Below are 22,856 nucleotides of genomic sequence, written 5' to 3' on the forward strand. Positions count from 1 at the left end.
AAACGCGGGGACCAGGCAACCAGGACTCCCCTGGGCGACACAACTGTCTAGACACCTTTGTGATTCTAATCACCTCGGGACGAGAGAGCACTTTAGGGACGAGCCCCCTGGCCACCACGACCCCCTCATTCCCCCAAAGTGGACCCGGGGGAGGGGAATCTTTTGTCCCCGGCAGGCAGCCCTCTCAACAACGACCACTCCCGCCAGCGAGCCCAAATTCGGCTTAAAGAAGCCCCGCCTCTTCGGGGGCGGGAACATCCGCTTCTGTCTGCAACGTCACTTTCGTCTCGTAACTTCCGGTAACGCGACCTTTCACCTTTGCAAAATTAGCGTTGATTGGCTGATTCCCATTACCCGGACTTCCGCCTCGGCTTTCGGCTAGCTCGCACGTGTGGTGAGGCCGGAAGAAGACGCGTCTGGGGATTCCTTGGTTTCGGGTGTCCCTTCTCCGGCAAAGGCTGCACCTGGGCCCTTCCTCGAGGCTGCGACATGGTGAGGAGGTCTCGTGTGGGAGGAGGCAGAGTGTTTCTAATAGCTGGGGACTGCTGCCTGGTAGTGGGACGTCCGGGGTAGCGGGAAGTGACTCGAGAGAGAATGGCTCTCCCCGACCTTTAACCCTTGGGCCTTGACCTATGACCCCTGACCTCCTGACTCTTGACCCCAGCCCCCTCTAGTCCTGGGACCCTGGGCACCCATGTGTGTCTGTCACCACCTGTGCTTACTAGAGCAGTGTTGTTTTTTTTTTTGACCTTTCCGTGCAAAGGCACCCTCCTTTTCCTGGAAAACAAAAAAATCACCAGGCTCCCCACCATTAGAAAATGTTACCAAAAATTTAACTCTGTGCCTATACGGACTCTATATAATAAAGTCATTCTCTTGACTAGGAATCAAATACACACAAAGAAATGATTTGATCATTACTTGATCATGAAAGGATCTAATGATCCGTCTATCTTGAGCCGAAGCCGCATGGTACTGGATGAAATTGGAATTTTTTCCCACTGCACACCAGACAATACTTAACTTTGTGTTAACAGTGAGTGAGATAGTGACAGGCGTCTGTCTACCTGTGGGCTCTGACCAAAGGGTGTTTCTCCTAGAAAGGAGGAGCCTCTGGGTGGGTCCAGAGCTAGCTCTGAAGGTGGCCGGCCTGTTCAGATGGAAAGATGCAAGTGTACAGCTCTTAGGTTATTAGCACATCATTGTATTTTGTTTCGTTGAAGAAAGGTAAATACGTTTTATCGAAAAATAGTTGATGTTACCTTCCTAAGAGCCTACACTTTAAAAATCGGTTGATCCTTTAGGTAGCCTGCAGTGTCCCTTTCACTTTTTTGGTTTTAACGGCTTGTTCTCTGATTCTCTTTGCTTTGAAGCCTCACAGGAAGAAGAAGCCCTTTATAGAGAAGAAGAAAGCTGTCTCTTTTCATTTGGTCCACCGAAGTCAGCGAGATCCTTTAGCAGCAGATGAGACTGCACCTCAGCGGGTTCTGTTGCCCACTCAGAAAGTAGGTCCAGGACATTTGTAAGTGAGCTGTTGGTAGTTTTCCAATGAATTTTGTTGACCAGTAGCTGTTCTTAGATAATTTAGACTATCATCTGTGGAGACAGATCTGTGATTAATTTTTAGTGTGTTGATTTTTACATTGGGCATATTGATTTCGATCAGAAGACACACTTTTGTGAGCAAATCTTATGTGGGCTAATGGTAAGTATTTACTAGCCCTCCAGCTCCAATGCTACATGTAGTATATAAGGACATGTAGCCTCAGTAAGGGTACAGCCATATGCTGATCTCTGTTCCCCCAACATTCTGCCATTTCAGAATCATAATTTGCATTTTTAATTCCTGGTCACTTTTCTTCATCTGGAATGTAGAATATTGGAATTAATGAGTTTTTTCAAGAAGCCTGATAATTTGCTGAATGTAGTTAATGTGAAAGGGGTAATATTGGTTTTAACATTTTAGTAAAACCAGTTTGTGTTGCATATAAAAAAATAAGGAAAGCTCCTTTGATCTTTTCTTCAGACACCCCAAGAAATAAAACATTGTGTATTGGGGCTGGAAACATCATACAGCAGGTAGGCACTTGCCTTGCACACAGCTAACCTGGGTTCAATCCTTGGCACCCAGTGCGGTAGCCTGAGTCCTATCGGGAGTGATCCCTGAACACTACTGGATATAGCCTCAAACAAGTAAACAAACAAAAAATTGTGCAGTTTGATATTAATTGTTGTACAGAAATCTCTGCTGGATTGGATGCTGATTTGTTTTTGTTTTCTCACCTTAGATAAATGATGAAGACAGACGAGCAGAACAGAGGAAGTATGGTGTGTTCTTTGATGATGACTATGACTACTTGCAGCACCTGAAGGAACCATCTGGGCCCTCTGAGCTTATTCCTACCAGTTTTTCAAGTACATCCAACTGGAAAGATGATAAAGAAGAAACTTTAGTAATTCCAGTAAGACTCTTGTATAATTTAAATGTTAGAGTGTTTAGATATGTGTAAATAAGATCATTTAAATTTTGTTTTAATTTTTGGTTTTTGAACTACACCTTGTAGTGCACAAGAGTCACTTTGGCTGTGGTCAGGGGACTCTGTGGGATGCTGGGGATCAAAGCCAGTTGAGTCATGTAGAAGGCAAGTGCCTTACCTGTTATACTATATCTCTGTCCCCAAAAAGCCACTTTTTGAAAAAAGTTTTTAATACTGGTTTATGAGAATGTAAACGTATGTTTTAAGGATGAAGTGTTACCATATTATGCCTGCCACCAAAATTCCTCCTCCACAGTTCATTGGATACCCTTCATTCTTTCAGCCCATCTTCCCTCTATGATCATCACCACCCCCACCCCTACACACAGCATACACACACAGCGTATCTTGCTTAAGACTCTAAAGATGTACTTTTGTTGAATGTTATCTTGTCCCTGGCATTTTTGTAACATACCACATATGAGTGAGAGTGTTCTGTAATTGCTTTTATCATCCTTATTTTTTTTAGCATGGTCCCTTCAATTTCATCCATCTTTCAGCAAAAGATTAAGTTTCACCTCTTTGAGGCCTGAGAGATGGTACTGCTGGTAGGGCACTTAACTTGTACACAACTGACTCAGGTTCAATTCCCCACACCCCGTATGTTTCCCCTGCCAGGAGTGATCCCAGAGTGCTGAGACACTGATCCCTGAGAGAAACTTCCAGAGCCAGGAGTACATCTTGAGCACTGTTGGGTGTGGCCCCCCAAACAAAAAATTCATAACAAAAGAAGATAGGATTTTATCTTCTAGTAATGAAGTAGTATTCCATCATGCAGATAAACTGTGGCTTTACCTGCTCATTAGCTCGTTACATCTGTAATTTCCCAATCTTGGCTATTGTAAAGTGAACCCAGGTGGACTTCCATCTTTCAAAATTTTGTTTGTGGGTGCCACTTCTTTACTGTTAGTGATAGGGGTTTACATACATACATACTGCATACAAGATTGCAGTACCATACCATTCACTACTGTGTCTCCTCTCCTCCACCATTATTCCCAGGGTCCCAATTTTATGTGTGCCTTTCGCCTGTCCTTGATAAATTCATTTCTATGGACCATTTTTCTGTTGCCTTTAGTCATGTGTTATTCCCTACTGTTACCTTATAGCCCACATATGAGAAAGATCATTCTATTTTTGTCATTTTCCTCTAACTTCACTAAGCATGAGACATACCCTCTAGTTCCATTTGGCAAATAGAACATTTGTGAATAGAGAATTGATGGATTACATGGTAGTTCTGTTTTTACTGTTATAAGAAATCTCTATATTCTTTTCCATAAGAACTGGACCAATTTACATTCCTACAGTATATGAGCATAACTTTTTCTCTACACCTTCACCAACACTTGTTACATCTGGCCTTTTTGGTGTAGGCATTTCTTTGAATTCTTGGTGTTACCTCATTTTCCTGCGATTTGCATTTCCCTGATAATAAATGACGATGAACACTTTTTGTGTAACTGGAGGTATCTATATGTCTTTTTTTAAGAATTGGGGCCTTTTCTTGAGTTTTGTGATTTCTCCTGGCAGGCACGGGGGACTTATGGGACACCGCGATTCGAACCAACCACCTTTGGTCCTGGATCGGCTGCTTGCAAGGCAAACACCGCTGTGCTATCTCTCTGGGCCCGGTTTTTAAAAGCTTTTTAATGTTTTTTTTTTAATGTTTTTAATAACTAAGTGATTACAGTTACTATCTGGGTATTTGTGTGTATTTTATGGTTTGGGAGGGGGATTTAGGTAATTTCTATGCATAGTGTGATCCACTTTCATGCTTCTGATGTTATGGCTGCTCAGTTTTCCCTGCACTGTTTGTTATAGAGACTTTCCTTTCTTTATTATCTGATCTTAGCTCTTTTTTCTTAGAAGAGCTGTCCATACAGTATTGAGGATTTATTTCTGGACTCTTAACATTTTTCTCTTGGTCCATGTGTCTGCTTTTATTGCAATGCCATACCATGTGATTACTGTATCATTGAATAAATTATTTTTGGTTTGGGGACACAACTTCTGAATTTGTTTCTCTGGTGCTCAAGGGGGCATGGTGTTGCTGGGGAATGAACCTGGACCTTCTACATGTGCTCAGACCATTGAATACTTTCTGGCCACATTTTGTATAATTTAAAATGAAGGAGCAGCATGTCTTTGTTCTTGTACTATGTTCTCAGATTTTTTTAGTTATTTGAGGTTATTTGTGGCTCCATAGAGATTTTGGCAACATTTGCTCATTTCCTTTACAATAGTTAATAGGAATTAAACAGGTTCTCTGCATCAGCCAATGTAATACTTTGTACTGTGGTCAGGTTAGCAGTGTTAGACCATCCTTGAACATACAATATTTTTCCATTTCCTATGTTATCTATTTCTTTTAACAACAACTTAAATTTTAATATACAGGTCTTTCACCTCCTTTGTTAAGTAGGTTCTTCGGTACATAATTTTGTAGGGAATGTAAAGAGAGACTACAGCTATCCCAGGATGTAGAGAAACTCTGGACCAGTGCCACATGTGGAGGTGCTTGGAATCCTCTAGGATGTTCTGGAGCTCATGCAGTGCTGGTTATTAAACCAAGTTTCTGTGCATGCAAAACAAGTACCTGGGATCCTTGTGCTGTCTTCCTAATCCCTTAATTTTTTTTTTTTTTTTTTTTTTTTGGTTTTTGGGCCACACCCTGTGACGCTCAGGGGTTACTCCTGGCTATGCGCTCAGAAGTTGCTCCTGGCTTGGGGGACCATATGGGACACCGGGGGATCGAACCGCGGTCCGTCCTAGGTTAGCGCAGGCAAGGCAGGCACCTTACCTCCAGCGCCACCGCCCGGCCCCCTTAATTTTCTTTTTTAAAAATACTTTTGGGTTACTTGTATTCAGTAGTGTTAGTGTTTAGGAACTTTGGTATACAAAGATGTAGATGTAATTGGAATTGTTTTATTGATTTCCAGTTATTTGAATCTAGGAATGAAGCATACTTTTGAATATTGATTTTATAGCCTGACATATTTCTGTATTAATTTGTTTCTAGATTAGTAGTGGGGTCTTTTTGTTTATTGTTGTTTGGTATGGGGGACCCTTTCTAGCTCTGCTCAGTCAGATCATTCCTAGTGGTGCTTGGGAGACCATACAGGGTTCCACAGATTTGGGAACAGGCACGTGCAAGGTGAACACCTTGCAATACTATCTCTTCAGTTCTCTTTTTTAATTAGATTTTTAGATTTTTTTTGTGTGTGTGCATCATTGTAGTATCTGTAAATAGTGATAGATTTCTTCTTTCTAATTGGCAATTTGTTTCCCTTACATTCTCCTCCCACCCCCACCCACTTTTTTCTTGCCAAATTGTTATGACTAAGTACTTTGAGTACATGTTGAATAATAGTGATGAGAGTGAATATTCCTTGTCTTGTGCCTGGTCTTAAACGACAAGCTTTGATTTTTCATCTTTTTGTATTCCATATTTTGTATTATATGTGGCTGATGTTGATACATGTGCCTTAAGTTACCATTTTGTTGCATTCCTTTTTTAACTCATGGGTACTGAATCTCATCAAAATTTTTCTGCACTTACGTATTTGATCATATGATTTTTTTTGTTAATGTGATATAGTACATCAAATAATTTGCATACATATCGTCCTGGGAAGAAATCCCTCATGGTCAAGATTTATGATCTTTTTTTATACTATTGGACTGATTTGCATTTGTTTGAATGTTTGTGTCTATGTTCACTGAGTATATTAGCCTGTAGTTTTCATTTTGTGTGTGGTGTTTTTGTCTTTAGTGACTAAGTAAAGTTGACCTCATTAAAAATAATTAGAATGGCCTTGCTGCTTTTGGAAAGAATTTGGAGAGAAACCACCTTTTTCAAAAGTGAGCTAGAGAAAGGATTGGTTCCAGTCTTAAAGGCAAAAAGATAGGACATTACTTCACTTAAAATCGCCTATGTGCATAGGGCCCGGAGAGATAGCATTGCGGTGTTTGCCTTGCAAGCAGCCGATCCAGGACCTAAGGTGGTTGGTTTGAATCCCGGTGTCCCATATGGTCCCCCATGCCTGCCAGAAGCTATTTCTGAGCAGACAGCCAGGATTAACCCCTGAGCAACGCCGGGTGTGGCCCAAAAACCAAAAAAAAAAAAAAAAAAAATGCCTATGTGCATAGATTTACCACTGGAATAAACTAACCACCTAGCCTGTGGTGATGGGTGTCAAAAGAAATAAGCTGAAAAAGTTAAGATAAGTTAAGGTCATGTTAGATAGCACTTTCAATAGAAGAAAAGCAGCAGAGGTTCCATATGTTAAGGATATAACTGCTTCAGTATCTTAAACTACCTTAAGATTGAACCTCAAATTTTGAGTAACACTCAAATCTTTAAAACTTGAAAAGCACGGAGTGGGATTGATAGCACAGCGGTAGGGCATTTGCTTTGCCGTGGCCGACCTGAGACAGACCCAGACTCAGACCCGGATTCAATTCCCGGAGTCCCATATTGTCCCCTGAGTCTGCCTGGAGCGATTTCTGAACAGAATCAGGAGTAACCCTTGAGTGCCACACCCAAAACAAGCAAACAAACAAACTTGTAGAAGCAGAGACCAATTATAAAATAGTAAAGAAGATGTAGACTTAAATAAAGGTCCTGTTACTCTTCTCAGCAAAAATGAGAAGAGTAATTTTCTTAATTTAATTAAACATTGTGCTTCTAATTGAAATTCTACTCTATACCCTTTCTGTAAAGGATGCTTATGTTGCTTATTTTTGTTATCTTATTTTTTATTCCTTGTTAATAGAGAGTTGATTTTCCTGTGAAAACAATTTGTGTACATGTGCGTTTGTGTGTTAAAAACTAATCCGTTTCTCCTGCTTCTCATTCTCCCATCTAGTCATGGTCTAGGCATTCTTTTCCTTGGGGAAGTTCTGATTACAGCTCCTGCAGTCCAAAGCTTATTGCTTAAGGAGACTCAGAAGGCTTAGCTGTAGTAACATCTATCGCTACCACATGTTTTTCATGATAGAATCAACTCCTCTATGTCTTATTGACTACTTCATTGAGGGAGGAAAACTGGTTCAGTAGTATCTCAGCTTTTTTACTATATATAAAATTTTTCATGAAGTCCCACAGTTTTTTGTGTATTTGTTTTTTTTTGTTTTTTGTTTTTTGTTTTTTTGGTTTTTGGGCCACACCCGGTAACGCTCAGGGGTTACTCCTGGCTATGCGCTCAGAAGTCGCTCCTGGCTTGGGGGACCATATGGGATGCCGGGGGATCGAACCGCGGTCCGTCTCCTAGGCTAGCGCAGGTAAGGCAGGCACCTTACCTCCAGCGCCACCGCCCGGCCCCTTGTGTATTTGTTTTTAGGCCTCACCCAGTGATGTGTAGGGCTTACTCCTGGCTCTTCTCTCAACGATCACTCCTGGCAGGGCTTCAGGAGGCAGGTGTGGTGCCAGGGATTGAACTCAGGTTCATTGCATGCAAGGCAACTGCATGCAGGGCAAGCTAGTAAAACTTGGAATGGTTGCAACAAATTAAAAATAGACCCTTTAAAAATATCATTCTCTAAATTCTGTGTATATGGTTTCTTTGTAAATTCGAAAATTTTTTCTAAAAGTAAATTTAATACATTTTAGTCCTTCCCCCGTTTTAGCTTAAACATGCAAGAATAATTTCAGAACAGCATTCTTTTTGAATGAATAGAAGTAACATTTTACCACAATTAAAATATTTGTTATATTAAGAATAACAAATGAACACTTTATATAGGTGAATCATACATTATTATGAGTTAGGCATTACCAAATTATGTTATTGTTGTAGGGGGTTTGTTTGGGGGTTCAACTGACTGTTCGTTCCGGTTTTACTCCTGAATGCACTCAGGGATCACTCCTGACAGGCTCAGGTTATTTTATTTTTAAAAAATATCTTAGTGATCTGGGCCACATGTGCACAAACCCTTTTAATACCAGACCCTACTTGGTACATGAATGTTGATATGTATAACTTTTGGAGTGCCCTGCCCCAGCAGCACTGCCTCAGAGGACTGAACATTAAGCTCTCCTGCTCAGTTGGTTAAGTATTTCAAGGATATGTGGTTTTTGGAGCTTGTATTTGGTTAGGAGATTCCTACCCTCCCCCTTAACTTACCCTCATTGCCCACCCAACCCTATAAAGGGCTTCATAGCAATAAATCTACTCTGCTTAATCATTGTCCAATCTCTGTCTGTTCATGCCAGTGGAACTTAGTTAAAGACCACTGCATAGCTCACTAAGGATACACCTCTATATGCAGCCTTCATTTTGTTCTCTAAGCTAAGGGTTATGTCCATTGCAATGTGACTGTTAGTGGAGCGAGAATAGGGTGAGTGATGAGGTTCTTGGCGATACATCACTTGAGACAGTGGCCCTCACATTACTGTTTGGTTTAGAAGATGAAATGAAAGCATAAGAACCAGTCAGAAAATATATGCCAATAAATATAAGGGCAATACACACAAAGGAAAAATCTGGGATAGTAATCAGAGGGACTTCATGGAAGAGGAAAAGAAGAACTGTGCTGGATAGTAGAAGGTGGGTTCTTCTGAATGGATAAGAAAGAACATTCCAGTTAGAAAGAACTTCTAGTACTGGAGATTATTGTGTTTGATCCACACATACTTTATCAATTTTAAAAGTCTATGACATAAGGACTTGGATTTAACTTGCACAGAGGTTATATTTTGTTGGTGTAAGAAATTTAGTTACATAGAATCAACTTTGATTTTACAGAGCATTGGAAAGAATGAGAAATCAAAATCTTAGGAAGTCATAATAAAATATGACTCAACTCAAAAGTTAACTGAAATTTTAAAGAATCTAATCTGACAGAGATAAGAATATTGGATAAGTTTAGACTGTTGAAACAGTAGTTGTGGTAATTAAGTCCTGGTTAAACATGAATAAGAAGATGCCCAAAAGATTTGTTTTGAAATCACTATATGCAGAGTTAAAAGGCATCTAAAGATAGAGATTAGTAATTTATGACTGTCGTAGGATTTAAAACATTCAATTCAAAGAAGAACTGAGCTGTGCTATTAAAGATTGGAACATTATTAGTGCTTTAAGAGGGAAAGATTAATTTTGTTTTGAAAATTGAAAGTGGAGTTAAAAGATGTGATTCTGAGAACTCAACTTGTTTCATTGAAATATGCTGATATTTTATGAGGAGTAAAGGGAACAATATACTGGAGAAAGCATAATGAAGTACTAAAGGAAAGTTGCTTTTTTAAAATGACAAAGTAATATACATCATTAAAATGTTACTGGTAACAGGCCATATCTATGTTCAGTAGTCCAGAGAATGACAGTTCACAAAATATACTCTGTAATTGAATACCAAACTTCTTCTTACCATTTTTACAGTGGATGAAAACCACTTTGCTGATTGTCAAGTCAGATTATAAGGTAGCTTCCTAAAATAAAAATTTAGTTTTTTAAAAATATATGTGTGTGTTTGTTACTGGAACACAAGTGATAGAGAACATGAAATGTAGCTGTCTCAGTTTCCCAGGACGACCAACATAACAAGTTATGCTTTTCCACTGGGTGGCTTAAAACAACAGAAAATTCTTCATTCGCAGTTCTGGAGATCAGGATTTTGAAATCAAGATTTGGCTGACTTGGTTTCTTCTTAGGGGATTAGAGGGGAGATGCGTTCCAGGCCTGTTTCCTAGCTCTTCCTGATGGTTGCTGGTGGTTGCCAGCAGTTCTTGGTGGTGTTGGCTTGTTGCTTCAGACTCCCAACTTCGCAGGTGTACTCCCTTGTGTCCCTGTCTTCACATGAATTTCTTAGGAGGACACATCAGTTGTTTGGATTCAAGTCCACAGTCCAGTATGACTTCTTAATGAATTATATATACAAGGATGTTTCTTCTGAATAGCCTTATTCTGAATTTCTGGTCATGACTTGGGGGAGGGAGGTAGTATGCCTTTTTTAACTCAATATATTCAGAATATTTCTAAGTAAATCTAATTCTGTGTAATTTATTTTTCAAGAGCACTGGAATTAAATTGCCTTCGTCGGTGTTTGCATCAGACTTTGAGGAAGATGTTGGATTATTAAATAAAGCTGCTCCTGTTTCAGGTGTGTTTGAAGTTTTTTGATCGATGGAACATTGAAAAAAAGAAATGGCAGTAACATTGTAATTTAAAGCGAACACAAAAGTAGTAGTCCTTGGTTTTTGCTTAAAAGAAAATTTAAATTTAAAATTTAAAAATTGACTTAATTAGTGACTACCAGTTGCCATGGTGCCTTTATCCTTTCTACAAACATTTGAGTTTCCACTATTTGACAGCATTTTGAGGTTCATCATTTCCAAAAAGTGATAAGTGAGATATTATGATCACATACAATATAAAGGATGAATAGTGGTAGGCTTCAAAGTCAGCCTTGAGGTCTGAATTTGAGTTAATTCTAACTTGTGATACTCACTTCTAAGAATTAAATTTAAAGCCCACTTTCTTTACAGTTTTGCTAAATAGATAGATTTTTATTGTAGATTTGTAAGGATAAATTATTACCAGTGATTGTTGAGGAAGGAAGGAAGATTTTTTTTTTTCTGTTTGCAATTACCCATCTCTTTCTGTCTATACTGGTCTTAAGGTTCACAAACATTCATAAGTAGAACTCAGGTTATGAATTTCTGCTCAATTTTTCTTTGCTTTTCAGGCCCTCGGCTGGATTTTGATCCTGACATTGTTGCAGCTCTTGATGATGATTTTGATTTTGATAATCCAGATAATCTGCTTGAAGATGATTTTATTTTTCAAGCCAATAAGCCAAAAGATGAGGAGGAAGGATTGGATCTACCGTATGTGTGGTTTGCTTCAAAGTAGGCTTGACCTGTCTCATGCTTCAATGGGATGTTAGAGTGGAAAGAGAATTTCTCAAGTTAGAGCAGAAACTCTAAACTTGAGGTCCGTCCAAACCATCAGTAGGTGGGGCTAAAGTCCAAGTTGCCCAATTGCTAGTTCGTTGCTTTCTAGCAGTAGCAGATGGGTCCATCAGCGCAGTATTTGCCTGTGCTGCCTAAACAAGAAACCTCCCTGAAGTCCCCGCAAATGTTCCTTGTATAAAATCGTTTTTTCGTTTTGTTGCTTTTCAGATTGTTTTGACAGTTTGTTTGACTCTGGTTTTAGGAAAGCTGAAGATGGCAATGAGTGGGAAGATATGGATGATGATGAGGAGGAAAGTAGTGGCAATGAGAATGATGACTCTGCAGACTCATTATTAGATGAGGATATATCTGTCCCTGGAAAACCTCTTGGAGAACTAGAAAATCACTTTTTCTGGGAAGAGGAAACGAAAAGTCGCTTTACTGAGTATTCTATGACATCCTCTGTCATGAGGAGAAATGATCAGTTGACTTTGCATGATGAGAGATTTGAGAAGGTAGAAGGCCCTTAAATAAGATCTTTTAATGTTAGTTTCTGATAAATTTTATATGACTGTAGAACCAAAAAATAGAACTATAATAGATTAAAAAGTCTTATCTTTTTATAAAAAAAAAGATAGTAAAACTATCGTAGTTGTAATTCTGGAAAGAATAGATCAGAAGATTGCTGGTCAAACCTGACGTTTGTCTTTGAATTCTAACATTTTGATTCTGAATCTCTGACCACAATCCCCAGGATTAAACATTGGCCTGATTATAAACAAAATTCCACTCCTTTCTGAAATTCGACTTTATATGTATTTTTCTTATTCATTATCCTAACACTGCATCACATATATCATGGTAGAGGTTTGAGTTGCTTGAGAAATGAAGGTACATTTTCTTTTTATTTTCAATTGAAACTAAGGTAAGTGTTCTAACTTTGCTGTGTATTTACTAGGAATGATTTTCTACCTTAAAGTTATAGGTAAACCGGTACCGCAGTTAATGTCACTTAAATTATATCCCTCCTTTCACAAAGCCAGTGTTAATAGTGTTTAGTGCAGCTAAATAAGAATGGAATCAGTACATTGAAAGTCTTGTTACATGATTTATTTTAGCTTGCATAAGCTGAATATGAGATTATCAATAAAGTGTTTCATGGTGAAGATATCTGCTTAGTATTTTATTCTCCAAGCTGAAAGAATATCTTCCTTTCATTTTCATATTATATGGCAACCTATTTTTAATCTAAATGTAAGATTAAGGTGCTGGGTAAAATGTCTTCCAAAACATTGCTATTTTAAATATCCCTGCTGGTGATTAAGTATGGAAAAAAACAATTATTGTTAAAAATAACACTTGTAGCCATATTTTAATTAAATACATTCATTTCTTAATGTCACTTTTCTCTTATTTAAGTTTTATGAACAATATGATGATGATGAAATTGGAGCACTGGATAATGCTGAATTAGAAGGTTCCATTCAAGTAGACAGCAGTCGTTTAGAGGAAGTTTTGAATGACTACTATAAAGAGAAGGCAGAGAAGTACGGTGACTTTCTTTTGTGTGTAACTTTTCTCATTCTCAAATTATCTAGTTGTATAGCTGAATCTAAACAATCATCTGGTCAGTGGTACTTTCTTTGGAACTTTTGGCTTACCTTTTAAAACTGTTTTTTGCACTTGAATAGGATAGTGGGCAGAAACATTGTAAGCAGCCTCTTCTCAATGACTTTACCTATGCCTGATAGAATTAGCAGAAATTGTACAGTATAAGATTGTATTTCACTTAAAGAATCAGACCTTATAGCCTCTTAAACTACAATTATTCTGACTTCTAAGTGCAGTCAGCATATTTATTCTTGTTTTCATCTTTCTGAAAGGTCAGGTGTTCCTTAGAAAGAGGTATATATGATTTAGGAAAGGTAAGAGTTTTTCTCTCTTAGGACACATAACCAATCAACTGAATATTCGGGAATCAGCCTCTACGTGAAAGTTATTTCCTTGAGAAACTAGGAGTATTTACATAGGCTCAAAATTATCTGGTTCTTGATTATAAGTATGTTCAGATCCTGCAACAGGACAGGGACTGTATACTTTAAATGAATATTTTGAATACTTTGAAGAGTTGGGCCTAAGCCTTTTTAAAACTTTAAAAATGTCCATGTTTTAGGAAAGCTGTCATCTTGTTTAAAATATTACAACTTTGCAAAGACATAGATAACTATTTCTGTCAGCTGATTGTACAAAATATGCTGGAAAGGCAAAGTTGGGTAGAGCTCATTTTTGTAGGAAATGTCAGATAAAGATTAATGAGTAGATATGTGTTTTTTAATGCTGTGATTTCTACAATATAATAATTGAAGGATTTTTCTTCCTTTCCCTATTTTCATTTTTGAAAATTCAACCACAAGTTGTGTAAAATTAAATACTCTTGAACCCTTTGAGGATCAAGAGTTACCAATGAATGAACTTGATGGATCTGAGGAAGAAGAGATTGTTACTGTAGTTCTTGAAGAAGCCAAAGAAAAGTGGGACTGTGAATCCATTTGTAGTAAGTATCTTAATATCCATTTTATCATTAAAAATATGATATTAGAATGGATCAGGGAGATAAAGGACTCACAGGAACATAACTTGTATGCGCAGCACCCCGAGTTCAATCCCCAGCATTATAGGGCCCTTTGAGCACTGCTAGGTGTGTCCCACAAGGACCCCAAGCACCACCAGGTATCCCAGTAGCTCCTAGCACAGTTGGACTAAAACATTGTCTTAGCATTAAACCATTCAGCCCAGTTGGCCAAATATTACTAGGAGTAGACCCTAAACCCCTTACCATTACTTGGGAGACCTCCCAGCCTCAAAAATATGATAGTATACTTAAGATGTTGAGTATTTTATTTATTTGAAAAAGTAATTTTGTGAGAAATCACATGGGGATAAAGAAATACTCCTGTCACTGTCATAAATAATTTTAAAACTTATAAAAGAGACTAGTGTTATTTTGAACTGTGGAAATATCAAGATTAGGGAAAGTAGTAGAAACTGAACAATTGTTTTGCTGAAATAACTGTGCTCTTAAATTTAGATACTTAAACCTTTTTTATTTTAGGTACTTACTCAAATTTATATAATCATCCACAACTTATCAAATATCAACCAAAGGTAAGTCATTGGGACACATGATTAGAGATAGAAGTAGAGTATACCTATTATTTTCTCATAGTACCGTGATCGTTCTGGGATCACTTTGGGAAAAACAATAAGGATATTTGTTAGTGAGCCATTTTTAAATAGAAATGGAAAGTAACCCTGTGCTATTTTATCTTTTATTTTAGCCCAAACAAATTCAGTTATCTTCTAAAACAGGAATACCTCTCCATGTCTTACCCAAGAAAGGACTCACTGCAAAGCAAATTGAACGAATGCAGATGATTAATGACAGTGACCTGCCAAAGGTGTCCACCCAGCCACGTTCTAAAAATGAAAGCAAAGAAGCTAAAAGGGCAAGAAAGCAAGCGATCAAAGATGAGCGAAAGGTAAAGTACTTCCTCAGTCTGGGAGATTTTTAAGGGTCTTTTATTTACCTGATCTGCATCATTTTGTTGACTTGAGTAACAAGAATTTGTTTTTGTACAGGAACGAAGGCTGGAGAAGAAAGCCAATAAGTTAGCCTTCAAATTGGAGAAAAGTAGACAGGAAAAGGAATTGCTCAACTTGAAGAAGAATGTAGAGGGTCTAAAGTTATGACAGTGTGACAGTAGGACCTTTTTTGTTTTATTTTTTTGTTTTTAATGGGATATTTGGGGGTCATACCCAGCTGTGATCAGGGGTTACTCCTGGCTCTGTGCTAAGAAATTGCTCCTGGCAGGCTCGGGTAACCATGCGTGATGCCAGGAATTGAACCAGGGTCTATCCTGGGTTGGATGCATGTACGGCAAACACCCTACTGCTGTGCTATTGCTCTGGCCCAGACAGTAGGACATTTAGGGTAAACATACTGCCCATTAAGACTACTAAATAAGTTCAAGATCGAATGAAGTTCCTCAGAATCACGAAAATCACCTGTTGTTTTTATGGACAAATACTAAAAACAATACAGTATTTGTATTTTTATCAATAAGCTGCTCTGCTTTCTTGAAAATATTGTAAAAATTTAAAAATGTACTATAAGCTTAGGTTTGCTCTAAAATAATGACTTCATGAATATGAAATGTTTGGATAAAATAAAGGAAAATAACTTAATCTCTTATATGAAATTGGTGTTTTTTTTTCTTAATATCATTGTCCCAGTTGTTTTCTTCAGATGTTCTCAGATATTTCTTTGAAACCTCTCCATTTTTTTCTTAGGAGTGAAATGGTTTAAGTTTTATTGTAGAAGTGGAACAGTTAATTCTCAGTTTTGAGATGCTGAGTGGTGATTTCCTGAAAAGTTTTCACTTTCTAGAAACTTAAGTTTCCCCAAAAACAACCAAAGGGCTATTTTAAAATGATGGTAAAACTTGAATATTATAGTTGTTTTGACTCAGTTCCTGGATGACTTGCTTTGGGGTTTTAGGAATAGTGAAGGGAGGAAACAGGAGACATAATCAAAATTTCCTTGGCTTCAGATAGCACCTCGCTCAAAATTTAAAATATTCAGTTTAAACAAGAAAGTTTGTCTTTTCACCATTATTTAATAGCTGGAACCATTTGTACATGATTAAAAATACATAGTTGAAATTCTTCCCTGTTTTCAGTGGGTTTTTTTCTTGAAAGTTTTTAAAGGTTCAAGCAGACACACCATCACAATTGTTAATTATTTGGTAAACTGTCACTTCCCTGGCAGATAAGTTGTCAGTGAATCTTGTCCACATGTCAGTGCCCAAAGTGTTTGTCTAGAAGCTGATCTAAAAAAAAAAAATTCATGAGCACTGTTGGACAGAGTTGGGGGCAATATGGCAATGACACAACCATTCTTAGTAGGTGAGCTGCATTTGATACCTAAATTCCTAGAAAGCGTCTTCATTTGTAATTTATTTGGCTTTTTTCTGTACATTATAACTTTTAAATCTAATTGTAAGGGTTTTTTTTTAAGAGTTGTGAAAAACTATATATTTAGTACTCTACAATATTGATAGTAAAAAAAAAAAGACTTGGCTGAAGAGCTTGTTATTACAAGAATAGAATACTGACAAGCATGTGCAAATTTGTCACTAGTATATGTTTGTTTTGAAAGTGCTAAATCCTAAAACATCACCTCCATTTCTTTTTGATAGTTATCTCAGTTGAAATTTTAGTAAGAGTAAATTAGTAAGACTAACAGATGTGGGAATCTACTTGTTTGTGCTATTGGAATTTTATCTTAAGCCCCCTCATTTTTGCACTTGACCCAAAGTGCTTAACTCTGCACATTATATATTTTGTAATTAAAAGAATGTGAATGGATCTTGGAGCAATGTGCTATGATATAGGTTATTTATCCTGCAACTTAGTTTTTAAGTTTATCTGTAGAACAGATTTTACATAGTTTACATCAGCTTATATTACTTTGGAACAGATAAGATTTTGCTAGATACAAACAATATTTGAGAATTTAACATAAGCTTTATGCTAAATATTTGGAGTCCAGAGTGATAAAGCTGTTGCCTAACAAGACCAACCTCTGAGGAGGTAGGATGTGTGTGGCCAGTGCTAAATTGCTATGATTAAGGACCACATGAACTGATGGTCTCAGTACTGGCTGTTTACCCTAAAGTGCACTTATTGCAAATAAGCCTTCCTCGGTGTTGCTGTGCAGTTGTTGCCTCCCTGATAAACTGTTTCCCTGACCATGCATTTAAAAATTGTCCGCACATCTCTCTCCTGAATTCTCTGTTCTTTTTCTCTACATCCTTGTCTATAATACGACTTGGCATATTGATGCTCTAAAAATATATCTTGTCTTTCTATCTCAGAACAAGCAGGATAGGGTATTTGGAAATGGTAACTCTTCTACCACCCCAGTATCTAAAACAGTATCCAGCATTTGATAATTCGTCATCACTAAGTAGTATAAAATGAAATAGTTGGAAAAAGCATTCATTTCAGAAAAGAATTGCTTAAACTTGAAGGGAACAATAGAATCTAATGTTTCTCAACCATTTCTAGCCTTGTCTCCCAACTGTTTCTTTCCTGTAGTCCCGTAGTCCCCCACTCTGTAGGGTTGGTTTCCTCATCTCATTCTGTATACCCCCATTTGTGTGATTTTTCACTTGTGGCTTCCTTGAATATTGTGGAGGACCATTGAGAAATGCTGATGGAGAACTGGTATTAGAAACTAGTAAGGCCTAAGGGATCCCAGCTAGGAGCCATAATTATCAATACTTTTTCTGAATAACTTTTCAGATGTGAGTTCAGATGGTTTCTATCATAATAGTATTATCTGCCACTCGTGTATATTACCTGTGAGGCATACAGCCACCTGCCATTGTGATATCATCAAGTCACCAGGATGAAGGATAACTAGCCCTTCCTGTTCCTTTATCAACACTTAGATGTAGATAGTTTCTTTCTCTGTATCTTTATTAGTATGTTTTATCCTGTTTGTTGTGGGAGAAGATAAATATTCTAATAGCCTTTCATTTTATTTGTGAAGCAGCAAATATATTTTAAAAAGCTTGTACATACTATCCAAATAGAACAGGAGGCACCAGTTTTAATTTATTCCACTTGTCTTTGTTTTGATCTGAGAAGTACCAGTTAGCAGCAGCTTTCAGTGGTTAGTATTTTCTACCATTTGATGAAGGCAGGCAGCCTTGAGAAAAATGAGCTGAACTGTCTCATAGTCTGCTATAGCTTCTATAGTTAAGAGACCCAGGAAGACATACAAGGCACAAGATGTGAGTCCTGGGGAGCACAAGTCACCATGTTTGGGAGCCTAATGGATCTCCAACAGAAGCATGCATTGACACCATATACTTGCTTTACACATTACACACTGTTTCTATGCTCACCTTGGCTTGCCTCCATCAAGAAGTGAAGATTTGTGCAGCACCACTTGAATGAAATGTATTCAAGACATCAGAATACAAAAGGCTGAGCAGCCACTTCAGTGGTGCAAGCCCGTATCTAATAAAATGGGAGCATGATTTTACCAGTGTATATTAGGCAGAGACTGCAAAGGCAGTGAAGATGTTGACTGGAACAGCACTTGCTTGGTAGGGCTGGCTTTCATCACCACCTTTGTCGTGCACTGGTTGCTCTAGTAATGTGCAACCATTGTTCTGGGTTTTTTTCTCTCATGTGTTGAATTGCTTTTCATGGAACTTTTATTAATCTTATGGAGTATATTATCTAATAATATTTGACAAAGCACACAGAATGAAAATTTTTGAAAACTCACGTCAGAAAATGGATTCCTGGCCCGGAGAGATAGCACAGCATTGTTTGCCTTGCAAGCCTCCAATCCAGGACCTAAGGTGATTGGTTCGAATCCCGGTGTCCCATATGGTCCCCTGTGCCTGCCAGGAGCTATTTCTGAGCAAACAGCAAGGAGTAACCCCTGAGCACTGCCGGGTGTGGCCCAAAAATCAAAAAAAAAAAAAAAAAAGAAAATGGATTCCATGTGCATCTTTGATAGCTTGCCTGGTTATATATTATAGATTATTTCCCCTCAAATTTAAAGAATTTACCCTATTTCCATTTTACTCTTTGGGAATCTGAAGACATTCTGATTCCTCATACTTTATGTAACCATTTTTCCCTTCTAATTTGCTCCTGTTTCCAGCATTCTGAAATTTCATATTTCATTTTAATAGATATAGTTTTTTTTAATTTTTTATTTTTAGGCCACACCCATTGATGCTCAGGGGTTACTCTTGGCTATGTGCTCAGAAATTCTGGTTTGGGGGAACCATATGGGATGCCGGAGGATCGAACTGCGGTCCATCCTAGGCTAGCACTTGCAAGGTAGACGCTTTACCTCTAGCGCCACCACTTCGGCCTCAATAGATCTAGTTTGTGCTGAACCCTTTCAACATTCAACCTTACGGCCTAGGTTAAAAATTGGTTACGTGTTATTTGGTTTTCCTCTTTAATCACTTGAACTATTTTGAAGTAGTTCTATTTTTGGTGGGTAAGAGAGGGGTGTCACAGTCTGCAGTTATCAGGGACTACTAATGGCTTAAGGGTCACTCAACAGTGCTAGGGATCAAAGCTGGACCACCTGCATGCAGAGCATGTGCTCAGCCTGTTCAACTGTCTTTCTGGTTTTTGGAGTTTTTCCTTCTTGATAAGTACTTAAAATTTTTATTTAATTTATCTCCATTTCTGTGTCATTTTTCTTAGGCATTTCTCTAATTTTACCTTTCAAATTTTTGTTGACTAATACGTTTTTCCTACCAGGTCATTGATTTCCAAAAGCCTTAGCTTTTCTTGAAGTTTTTATTAGAGACTTTGTTTAAGGGCTAACCTGTTAGAGATTGTTCTTGGGTATTTGGAAATTCCTTTTCATTAAGATTGGAGATGGAGGCATTTTTCCCCTCTGGAAAAGCACATGTTCTCTCTTGAACATGTATCTCTCTTCCCTTGCACTTCTCAAGTATATTTCTTTCAATATAACTACTTTGCTGCATTAAAAAAGAAAAAAGCAAGTATTAAAGATGGAAAATGTGTGAGTAGCATCTGATGATTTGACTTTGATCTAAGTTGGTCTGTGTTTGTTTAGGGCTCTTCCCAATGTCAATGTCTATATGGATCATTACCAGGGAAGTGCTTGTTGTGACTTGACACTAAAGGTCTCAGAAGAATCCTAAGCATCATTGAAATTCATCCCTAGTTTAAACACAGAATCAGTTATTGTTGGGAACTCTTTGAAAAGTGCCTACTTGCCAAAATTTATCAACCTATTAAGTCAATATATATGGCACATATTTTACTTCACACACAGACGCACATGGCCAGAAGTTGGATTACCCAAAGTTCATGTTCACAGCTAAGGAAGGAGCAGATTGTATCTGTTTTCTTATCTTAATGTTCCTACTATAAACAAGTGTCTTTCTCTAATCAGTCCAGCACCACATTTTTCATGTTTGTGTTTTCTGGTGGTCATTTTTAACTATTTGAAAATTGGAGACAGTGAGGTTACATAGCTTAGGGCTTGACTTCATTTCTCTTATTCCAGTGCCATCAGTGTACCACTAAACCAAACATTAAACTTTCTAACCTAGTTGGCCAGGTTTTGCCAGAAGTAAACTCTGGGACCCCTGAACACTGCTTAGGATTCCCACCCCCAAAATGAATGAAATAGCTCCAACAGTGTGGGATTTCTGTCTAGGATTTTAAGCAGGCAAAGATTGATATGCCTTAGGAAGAAACAGCATCTGTGGAATAAGCTTCATTCAGATATGGATTAATGTTATTAACTAAATTTAGTGCTATTCAGAGTTAAGTGAATTGGCATTTTATAAATTGTGTTTAAACAGTAGGACATATATAACAAGGTTGTGCACTAAGGCTGACAGACAGGCAGAATCTCAAAGAGAAACCAGGGATCCTAACCTCATGTCTTGCTCTAGGAGCAATAGTTTAGCATTTGCTCATTTGAACTAATAGCAGGCTTATGGAATATAATTACAACATCAATGAGACTCAGCCATACAAACACACACACTGCTTGTCCATGCCTTCGCCTGTGTCTTACTCCTTCACAGACCTGTCACTGTTTTTGGAGATGAGAGTTAGGGGGAATCGTTTTCAAATATTTCTTTACTCCATGTCCTCATAGTTTAACAGTCTCATCTTGTCCAAGTTCCAGGGATGCGTGCTGATCCAGGAGTTCCTATGCCTTTGAAGAGATCACTACAAATCTGAGTGATTCTCTGTTCTCCCCTTGTAAGCTTGGAAAGTAGATTTATATGTAACTTTTAAGTCCTCTGGATCAGCAAGCTACCAAGACCTTTGCCTCCCCCAAATTCCTAAGTTTCATTATGGTTTTCACTCTTCCCTAGCCTGTGGGTCTCTGTGTCTCTTTTCGTAGGCTACTGATACTTTGGGGGTAAAAGTAAGACTAGATGTGGTACTCTCTCTGACATCCTAGACTACTAGCCTTTATTCTTTTTCTTGATTAATATAACTCATGTTCCTGAGAGAGGTTTATAAAATTATGGTCAGTATACCACTCAGTTGTCATAGGGTTGTGAATTATTGCATGTTTTAGACTGCAAAGGACTTACGAGGTTTTTTACTCTGAGCACTAAATGAAGAAACGTCTTTCTTTTTTCAGTCTTGACCATGCCCTTATAAGGAAATGTGAATTGGTTGATGCCTTCACAAAGCATTTCTAACTTCCAGCTCAGAATGTCTAGTTGAAAGAAATTTTCCCAATTCACATTAGCACAAATCCTCCAGACTTGTTATAAAAAAAATGTTAACTTCGATCTTTATGGTATCTACTTTTTTATTTAATTTAATTTATTTATTTATTTTTGTTTTTTCGGGACACGCCCGTTCCATGCTCAGGAGTTACTCCTGGCTAAGCACTCAGAAATTGCCCCTGGCTTGGGGGGAACATATGGGACGCTAGGGAATCAAACCGCGGTCCTTCCTTGGCTAGCGCTTGCAAGGCAGACACCTTACCTCTAGCGCCACCTCACCGGCCCCATGATAGCTACTTTTCATGGTCAGTAAGCTAAGCAAAATTGTTGCTCACTTTCAGATCAGTTTTCTCATTTTGAACATTACCTAAAATTATAAATTAATTTATAAAGATAATAGCCATTTTAATAGCTGCTAAGACTCCCATTAGAATAAAGATAGAAATAGTTGCTACTTGTTGTCCTTAGAATCTATCAAAAGGTAGATATTAGGTAATATCACTGTAATTTTTAAAACATCAATGCTTAACTTTGTAGAAAATTAAAAATGCAGGAAACTAAAGAAATAACTATACTAACGCTTAGCACTCAATCAACTATGTAGTGTGTATCCTGTTTATGTAATGTATATCCTTTCCATCATTATTGTAAATATATAAACATTTTTCATATGAATAAAATGATTATTTATAGTTTTACTTTTTGACTTTGGGGCCTAACTACTCTCTAGCTGTATTAAGATTTTACTCCTGGCTCTATGTTTAGGGACCACTCCTGACGGCCTTGGGGGCTCATACAGAGGGCTCAGAATCAAATGTAGGTCAGCTGCATTTAATCAAACACTCTAGCTTCTGGACAGTCTATCACTCTGGCCCCTTTTCTGCAGATAATTTTAATTACACCAGCTTCATTCACTAGTTGATAGCCTATTTTTATAAAACTTCAGTACATGTCCATGCCCTCACTGGGGGAGGCACACTTGGCTGTGGAGTGCACACTTAATTGGTTATTATTAATGTCTGCAGAGATTAATACTCTGACGTGATTTCAGGGATTCTAAATGGTAGTGTTATGTGACTGTAATTGCAC

The 22,856-nt window shown here is 37.9% G+C and overlaps 1 protein-coding gene across 1 annotated transcript; it reads left to right on the forward strand.

Annotated features, from left to right (window-relative positions):
* The first annotated feature begins 382 nt into the window (after nucleotides 1-382).
* Nucleotides 383-15,678, forward strand: LTV1 (LTV1 ribosome biogenesis factor). The gene is made up of 11 exons (XM_049789351.1): nucleotides 383-492; nucleotides 1,374-1,505; nucleotides 2,289-2,462; nucleotides 10,553-10,640; nucleotides 11,226-11,367; nucleotides 11,696-11,948; nucleotides 12,853-12,980; nucleotides 13,848-13,987; nucleotides 14,546-14,598; nucleotides 14,772-14,972; nucleotides 15,073-15,678. Exons 1-11 carry the CDS (start codon nucleotides 490-492, stop codon nucleotides 15,181-15,183), a joined length of 1,425 nt encoding a protein of 474 aa, XP_049645308.1. The 5' UTR covers nucleotides 383-489; the 3' UTR covers nucleotides 15,184-15,678.
* The last annotated feature ends 7,178 nt before the right edge of the window (nucleotides 15,679-22,856 follow it).

The sequence above is a fragment of the Suncus etruscus genome, chromosome 15, assembly GCF_024139225.1.
Source record: "Suncus etruscus isolate mSunEtr1 chromosome 15, mSunEtr1.pri.cur, whole genome shotgun sequence".
Classification (NCBI taxonomy): domain Eukaryota; kingdom Metazoa; phylum Chordata; class Mammalia; order Eulipotyphla; family Soricidae; genus Suncus; species Suncus etruscus.

What these genes read in the sequence shown, in the direction of transcription:
- LTV1 (XM_049789351.1), top strand. An exon ending in GAGGAAGGATTGGATCTACC is followed by an intron (nt 11,368 to 11,695) that starts GTATGTGTGGTT and finishes CTCTGGTTTTAG; the next exon opens with GAAAGCTGAAGATGGCAATG. An exon ending in ATGATGAGAGATTTGAGAAG is followed by an intron (nt 11,949 to 12,852) that starts GTAGAAGGCCCT and finishes CTCTTATTTAAG; the next exon opens with TTTTATGAACAATATGATGA.